The sequence below is a fragment of the Prosopis cineraria genome, unplaced genomic scaffold, assembly GCF_029017545.1.
Source record: "Prosopis cineraria cultivar Desert tree isolate PC_DT_omini unplaced genomic scaffold, ASM2901754v1 PC9, whole genome shotgun sequence".
Taxonomy (NCBI): Eukaryota; Viridiplantae; Streptophyta; class Magnoliopsida; order Fabales; family Fabaceae; genus Prosopis; species Prosopis cineraria.
In genome coordinates this window covers 24021499-24030640 of record NW_026555340.1, presented here as the reverse complement: position 1 = coordinate 24030640, position 9142 = coordinate 24021499, and the positions used below count along the sequence as shown (strand labels likewise).

At 29.1% G+C, this 9142-nt stretch overlaps 1 protein-coding gene across 1 annotated transcript; it reads left to right on the top strand.

Annotated features, from left to right (window-relative positions):
• The first annotated feature begins 451 nt into the window (after positions 1–451).
• On the top strand, positions 452–1387 carry LOC129319212 (transcription factor bHLH146-like). The gene is made up of 2 exons (XM_054964214.1): positions 452–502; positions 596–1387. The coding sequence occupies exon 2, from the start codon at positions 617–619 to the stop codon at positions 1178–1180; it is 564 nt and encodes a 187-aa protein (XP_054820189.1). The 5' UTR covers positions 452–502; positions 596–616; the 3' UTR covers positions 1181–1387.
• The last annotated feature ends 7755 nt before the right edge of the window (positions 1388–9142 follow it).

The window sequence follows — 9142 nt, the reverse complement described above, 5'->3', positions numbered from 1 at the left end:
ATTCACCATATTACTTAAGAGAAATTGAGTTCATCGTATTCGGGTTAATTGTTTTCGGCATAATTATAATTTTTCATCAAAATATGAAATTATAAAAAATAATTAATTAATTAATTTAATAGTAATATAGGCACATAAGAATTTATAATTATTTGATAAAAAAGAATAAATAATTTAATTTGAATCTAAATAAAAAGAAATCTTGGGAATATCATTCATGCAAAACCAAGTAAGTTGTGAGCATGCACGAGCCATACATGTAAAACAAAAAAGTATCTAAAGTAAATACTTTTTTTCTCCTGAATGAATTTATTAATTAATCTATTTTCAGAATCAAGGCCAAACATAGGTTACGTAAAAGCTGATGGTAAATTTGAATTTTCCTGTCCACGGGCAATTATTTTGTGGGCTGTCCTCCATATATGTCAGTAGTGATACTTTATCTGGTGAACTTGAATTCTTCATGTGCCCATAATATCTTCTTCCTCTCCCTCTCACACAAGTAATCTCTCCCCCCCCCCCCCTTCTTCAATTCCCTTGCACTGTCTTCTCAGATTCTTATCTACCTTTCTGGGTTGTTATTTATATTGTGCAGTTTCTTTCTGGTGGGTTAGATATGGTGGAGAAGCTGAAAAAGCGACGACGTATTTACTCTCTGGAACCCAGCAAAATAGCTCAAGCTGAGTTCGCGAGAATCTACTTGAGCCATTTGGTTCCAGCTTTGATGAAGCTGAAGCAGAACAAGAAGAGTGATATTGCTGATACTTCAAAAGATGATGATGGTCGTGGTGGTCTGATAAAGAGCAGTTGTGTGAATGTTGTGAAGCGTGAAGTGGGCATGGCTATGGTGTGGTCAGCCCCACCAGGCTTTGCGTGGACTAAAGCCCTAAAAGCCAAGCTTCAACCAGCAGAAGATCAAACCAATGCAGTTGCAGCAATAATCAATGACGACCATCATCATCACATTGATTCTCCTTCGTCACAATATTTCTCTGCAAACCCTACTGGTAATAATGAAGATGACAGAGATGAAGAAGAAGGATTTAAAAGACTGAGAAGGTTGATTCCAGGTGGAGAAGAAATAGGCGAGGGAGAAGAAATGGTTAAAGAATTGGGAAGTTATATAAGGTGCTTGCAAATGCAGGTGAACATTCTTCAATGTTTGGCTCACACACCTTGATTTATTGTTTCTTTTCTCTTTGTTATTTTCCAGATATGTGTATTTCTGTGAAATTATAATTATTCAAGCAATATATAATATATATTGTCAAAAACAACTAGCTAGCTGCTGGGTTTATAGCTTATTTGAATATGGTTTTGTATATATGTTTTTTTTTTCAAATTAATAAGATCATTTTTTTCGTGACGAATGCAAGAAAGACGATGTAAGGACATGAGTAATCAAGTAGCTTAAGTTCTATCTTCAACAATTTTCATTTTGTTCAATTAATTGATATTCCGATTTGGATTAAGGATGGATAATGTATTTCAAAGTAATTAATAAATATATTAGCATGGCTTTTAATTAATTATTGGTCTTCACATTCTTTGGAGGTTCATTTTGATACTTTTTATAAATGAACTTAATTATCACTATCATTTTAATATTGTTTAATCACTTTAGTTCTTTTAAGTTTCAATACCTTTAAATGAGTTTAAGAAATAGTGTGTGTGTGTGTAGAATCATATATTTTAGTGAGACATAACATGATCAAAGTTTTTGAGAATTAATTAAAATAAAAAAATTACAAATAAGACCTAAAAAAGAGGTTGAGCACTAACAGGTCTTTCCTCTAATAAATTATCATAAGATGACATGTAAATTGGATTTATTGATAATTAGACTTTTTTTTTGGTATGAACCATCCGGTATTTTGGGTTTATTGCCCGCCCCATACTAATCCGGACCCCCAACGAGGAGACCTTACGGTGGTAGCGAGGTATCAATACGACAACCTCTTTGAGGTTTTATTAATTATCGCGTCTGTCACTTCCCAGAGTTCGAACCCTCACCTTGAAAAATGCTGATAGTAGCCCTTATCAATTCTACCAAATGCCCATTGGTTAATTAGACTTTTATTCCCCCCACAATTCTTTCCGTCCATGGATCAAGCTATGCTTTTTTTTTTTTTTTTTGAGGGGCTAAAACATAGATCAAGCCACTAAGATGAGGACCAAGACAGCACATTTAAATTTTGTAGCTATCCATTGTAGACAAAGATTTTATCAGTTAACCTAGCTTTGAAGTGTTCAATTTATGTATAGCTTTAGCTCGTAGCTAGATTAACTAAAATAATTTTTTTTATATTTCATATTAAAATAATATTTATAAATATTTTTATATCTTTTTTAATCATTATTCAATAGCAATCATTTTTTCCATTTTATTCGGCTCTTTTTTAAAAAAAAAAACTGCCAATTATCTGAACACAAGCTTTTGGCTTTATTAAAGCAATATCCATATACAAAAGGGTACATCTTTGGGACCAGTAAAAGATAAGGAAGTCGTGCTTCATTATTATGTATCATCCCATTCTTTGCCACTTTTATCAATTCCAATATATATATATATATATATATCACAAATATGAAGATGAGATATTTACTGGTGGATTATATTTTGGTCTCGATGATAAGTTTTATAAGGCTTAGAGGTTTTGAGTAGCTCAAAAGATGAAATATACATAAAGAATCCAATTTCATTGTGCAGAAAAAAAAAAATCTGTATTGACAAATGTCAGCCTTTATGAGAACACATGCTTACATATATGTTTGATACCATAAAAGTTAAGTTGATTGATACTTAGAATGATAAAATAAAAAAATAACTTTGTGGATGGAAAATATCTATACTGCTAAATTTAAAAATAACAATTTACAAGTGAATAAAAATAGAAGAGGTATAACTAATTAAAATTGACGTAAATAGTAGAGACTTTGTCATTTAAACAAGTGGTTGGGAATTCAAATCTCAACTCTTATATATGTAGCAATTTAGTCAAGAGATGTCTACCCATCATGTTATTGCTGGAGAGTTTTTTTTTTTTTTGGGTAGAGCCTACTTTTTGTTCTTAAAAAAAATATGTTGTATGTGTAAATTTTTTGTAGAGGAGAAATCAATGTCTTGACGAAGTAGACCCTGTTTGGTTAACACAATGGAAACGGATTCTTAATGTCATGAATCATGATGATCAATGAATCAAGATGAGAAATATCTATTACATTCTTATACTTAACACTCAACTTAATAACAACAATTTTTTATCATTACTTTTTTTATGAAGACACATACAACATTTCACATCAAAAAATACTGTTTTATTATAATATTCCCTGTTTCATTCCATTGCACAAAACAAACAAATCCAATTTTCCGAGCCCTTATTATTGAATAAATACCTATTCTTGTAAGCCAACTTCAATTTAATGCGTGACTTTTTCTTACGCCAATTAACATTTAAACTTGACACAAACAGAATTTGAAGATACTTTGATCACAATTCACAACTTCGGTTTCATTTCCATGTTGCAATAAATTTTTTGAAATATATGAAATTCGAAGACAAATTTGCCGATTTTAATATGAATTAATTTCATTATTGGGCTGATCCATCGGTTCACTTTAAATTTAAGCTGGGCTGTCCGGTCCATTTTGGATTGGTTCCCTACAATAGCCACTGTAAGCTAGTTCTTGACGGAGTTTATTTCGTAATATGCATTTAAAAAAAATATAAAAAAAGATATTATGACGTTCCTTTTCGCCGAAGGAGATAGGCACACGCAAATGAAAACGAATGCACTATCATCGACATGTGTTTACACACACACACACACACAATTTTTTAACAATTTGTGACAATAATGTGTATAGTATATTGAAAAATCAATAGTTATCTATAAAACTCATGGATATCTCAAGCGGATTATACTTCAAGAAAAAAGGAAACCAGCAGGCACTTGAAATAGTTTTCAAATAGGTTTTTGAATTACATAAACAATCATAACTAAACACAAATATTATACCAACATAATTTTATCTAGTAGAAGGAGATAATTCCTTATAATATGATGAATTAGGATTCAAATATTTGTTAAGAGAAATGCTTCAATTGAATATTCAACCTTGTCTCTATAGGAAGACACTCGTGCACAATAAATAAACAGAAATATTATATTAACAAACCTAATATTATGTTTTTTCCCAACCAACCCACCTGATATCATTTTGGTGGACACAAGAAAGAACTTTGGCTTGATATAAAAGAAATAAAATCTCTCTATTAAAAAATGCAAGATATTTTTGCGAGACAAGATGTTTAAAAATATAAGGTATCTTGAATAAGGTGCAATTAATGATATTTTTCTAAAAATACCTTTAATTAGAAGGTGTAATTGATAAGATTTTTTAATCAAAATACTCTATTAAATAGTGGCAAAGAAATAAAGAGGATGTAAATTTAAAAATAATTAACTAATTTATTAAAAGTATAATTCTACTAAAAATGCTTTATAATATTAAACAAAAGGAATAAAATGTATAATAAGCTGTGTGATATATAAACTATAAATAGCAGAACTCTCAGTAAGGTTTTGGAAAAGAATAATATTTTTAATTAACGTCATCCAATAGTTTATGCGCCGCTTAGTTGAGAAGGAGTCACATCTCATGTACTTTCGGCCCACGAAAGATATCCTTTTCACATAATAATATGATGTTCAGCCCAAAAGAAAAGAAAACACTATTTATATCATTATATTTTTATGCCGTCCATTCTTCTTCTTTTTTTTTTTTTTTACCAGTATATGCCTTCCATTCAAACCATCAAAAAAAAAAACTATATATCCTGACTAAATATTGTTTGTGATGATATGATGATTGAAACTTAATGTCAGCTATCTATGTGTCTGTGTGTTTTTGGAATTGAAAAAAGTACAACAAAACAGCAACAGTTATAATAATTTTATGAGAGAAAAATGAGCAAAGGTCCAAAATGATCCATCACGTCTGGTGGATCGGATTGGAGTGTCAATAGATCTTATTCCATTAAATTTTAGAATTATAGGGCTATCTAGCCACTAAATTATAGGTCTTAAAATGTCTAAGACTTTAGATTAATTTTTTTTAATGTTCTTCTTTAATTTTTAAAAATACTGTTATATCACTCATATTATTAATAAAAGTTAATTTTAATTATTAATTGATTAAAAATTAACTTCAAATTACAAAAAAATCTAAAAATGGATCAAGAAAATTTTATTGATCTTTTTCTGTAATTTTTAAAATTTTTTTCTATCATCATTTGATCAACTAACTATTAAAATTAATTGTTATTAATAGTAAAAATAGTATTGTAATGTTTTCAAAAGTTAAATGGGTAACATTGTATATATTAAAAAAAAAATTTATGATCCTATATGCTCTTGGATCTAAAATTTAAAGACTAAATTGTCCAATAACCCTAAATTTTATGAGAAGCAGTTCTCAGTACTAATTATCAGTTTTAATATGCAAAATGAAAGTAACAATTTTTATCTCACTAAATACACAAAATACAAATTCTAACAAAAAAACAAGTGCAGAATGCAAATAAAAGAAAATATTATACCTAAAAAGAGAAAAGAAATTAAATAATTAGGACATAATATAATAACACTCGTATCTTATTTCTTGACTGCTGCAATATTTTTTTTGAAATATAAGGTCACAGAAAAATCATGCAAAAAGCCAAAAAAGGGCTAAGGTTTAGTTATATTTGAAGCCATGAGACTTATACAATCGAGGGACGGGTTGTCAAGGATAAAAATATCAAAATCTCCATAAGATGTCTTATAGGTTAGAAAATCAATGCATTTATTAGCTTTCCTATAGACATGATCAAAGGTAATCTCCCAATCTCCCATGATAAGTTCTCTAATGTTCTTGATAATCATAAAGAGTGGATGGGTATCACAATAGTTATTGTTAATGAGCAATTAGGCTTTCAATGAATCTAAGTAGACATTGATTTTGACAAGATTTTCATTCCAACAAAGATTGAGTCCTTCTAAAATTCTCAAGAGCTCAGCTGCTGTACTCGAGTAATAACCAAGATTTTTAGAGAACCCCTTAATCCAATTTTCCTTATCATTTTTGATAATACCACCACATGCAGCAACACCACTATCTATAACAAAGCCATTGACATCGAGTCTAACCCAACTAGATTCTGGAGGATTCCATTTAGCTTTATATCTGTTGTTATTCTTGCTCAAAAGGTTGATCTTGAATTGTAACCTTTAGGTCATTCATTATCTGTTGCGTGCTAGAGAAGACAATGTCACTTTTAAGAAAGTCATCCTCAGAGTAAATCTTCTTGTATCTAGCTTTCTACATATTCCAACATGTTTGGACAAAAAGTCTCTATCAAGAGATTCTTCTAGTAATCCAACTGCCTGTATCATTTTTGGTGCTTTAGCTTATCCAATCCTACACATCACAAGAGAAAAAAGTATTAAGTTTTACAAGGTTTACTAATTTTCTCCATACCTCGTGAGTTTCTTTACAATCCTAAAAAATGTGAATTAGAGGACTTAGTAGAATTACAACCAAGGGAACATGTATTTAGTTGAAGAGTATTCATGTTAATACATGTATAATTAGTCTGTAGATAATCCCAAACAATCTTTTAAAGGAAGTATTTAATTGTTTCATAAGTGAATCATTTTTAAATCTTAGATTAGTTATTAAAGTAATATTAATCTTTTTAAATCTCTAAAGCTTTATAGGCATTAACGTTTCACAAGATTAAAATTCTAACCTCTTGTGATATTGTTGGAGTCCGAGACCTGACAAATGTGAATGGATTTACTATGACATTCACAGTGACAATCACAATGACTTGACAAATCTGCTGCAGTATTGAATGGACATTCACAATGACATCATGTGATTTATATAATTGACTCTACTAAACTTCTATTTTCACTTATTAGGTGGCTTGACAAATGGTGTGAATGCGAGAATAAGTGCAACTAGTGTTTTTATGTGCTCATTTTTCTGAGGAATGATTCAATTTAATTGGGATGATTTTACTTTTATTGATATCTTTTCTTAAAAAAGTTGATGCATATTTTATATTAAAAAATACAAAAGTAGGGTCCGAGGATTATTCCTGTAAAATATGTTTCGAGTTTAAGTTTTGTGTGTAAACAAGATTGCCATTAAGAGAGTTTTAAATATATGGTTCAACTGACTTAATTTGAATTATTAAGGCAGCTTTTGAACACTAATATTACACTGGTGAGGATTAAGTGAAGGTTAATGAAGTTTTCAGCTGGTATATTCACCAAAAGGAAAAAAAAAATATTGCTAAGTTGTTTAAGTGTGAATGGATTTGAGTTGACATAGTAAGTCATTATCAAAAAGTGAGGTTTAATAATTAATATTCATTTGGTCCTATTTATATTACTGAAAGGGAAAATTTATTTTAATCATATTTATAGGATACTTCTCTATTTACTATATTTACCTCTATCTTTTTATCTTTATTAAATGTTAGAAAAATTATTAAAAATAATTTTTTTTGTCTGTACAAGAGGTGGAAGTTTATTGCATTTTAAGATAGAGTTAACTAGATTCAAGATTTTTCTTAATTTTCATGAAAGATGTTGAAAGTAATTTATAAACAAAATCAGAATAACACATGATAAAGAAGAACACATAAATTTAAAATTTTAAAGTTTTAAGTTAAAATATGACGTTCATCCACTGGTTTTGTCCATTAAGAGGACAGTTGCTCCACTTAGAGAACTAGTTAGGGATTTTGAAGGAGATGGAGACTATACAGGGAAGGGCATTGAGGTAGGAGGGTGATTGGGTGTTAGCAGCCACTCTTTTTTTCTTTGATCCACTTAGGTTTGCCACAACCTGGAGCTAACCAACCAACCAACCAAGTGAGTGAGTGAGTGACATGCAATAACTATATTGTTAATCTTACGTTATTGTTTCTTATCTATCCTTAACGATATGTCAATGAAAATCTTCCTATCAATTATGGCCTTGTTATCGACTTGATTCCCCATCCTGAAATTACCTATCCAACCTTTTCCTTTTTATTTTTTCAAAACAAATCATTTCATATTTAGTCCTCCCTTTAATTTTAAATGTAAGACCTCGATCTCTTTTATTTCACATATTTATTATTTTCCCCTTAATCACCCTTTTTTTTCACACTTTAACTTGTGCGAATTAATAGAAGTAATTTTCCATATAAATGATTAAAAATAGAGGTATTTTAATTTAGGGAAATTAACACATTTTTAACACATAGTAACTAACTTAATTAATTTTTAATTTATGTGAATTAATTACCTAATTCTTATATTTATTATTAAAACATAAAGAAAGTCCCACATCTAAAGATTAAAAGATAGATTAGAAATATATAAGCTTATGAAGTATCTAATCAGATGACTTAAGCTATTTTGGTAAAATATACTATTCTTAAGTATACTATATATATAAAGTTTAACATGGTATTATGAGCCATTCATTTGGGATAAAAAACAAAAAGAAAAAAGAAAAAAATGAAAGAATGAAAGATTAAAAAAAAGATTAAAAAAGAGATAAGGAAAAGGAGGAGGAGAAATTAAATAGACATCAGGTTTCTTAGATTAAAAAAAAAATTAAGCCCAGACAAAAAGATTAGAAGAAGAAGATGAAAAAAATGAGAAAAAAAATAGTAAAAAGGATATTAAAATATAAAAGAAATCTCACATCTAAAAATTAAAATATATAAATTTAGAAAGTATATAATCAAATGACTTAAGTTATTTTGGTAGAATATATTATTTTTAAGCATATTTGCATATAAAAAATCTAACATTTATTATTGAAAGAAATATTGTTAATTGGGTTCGATTATAATTGGAGGAAATTAACTTGAGACAATGACCTTGCTTAATATATAAGGGCTAGCTGATTCTCTTATCACTAAATCCAATTCTCATCATGCAAAGGCTAATCAGCAAGACTTTTATGATGTATAAACCTCTTATTTGGTGGAAAAATTAAAATCCTCCTTTTCCTTTCGGAGCATTATCTTTATTCCCCCCCTCTTGGTTAAAAAAAAAAAAAGTTTTGATGAATTAAGACCACTCCTTT

What these genes read in the sequence shown, in the direction of transcription:
- LOC129319212 (XM_054964214.1), top strand. Translation starts at nt 617, where the DNA reads ATGGTGGAGAAGCTGAAAAAGCGACGACGTATTTACTCTCTGGAACCC.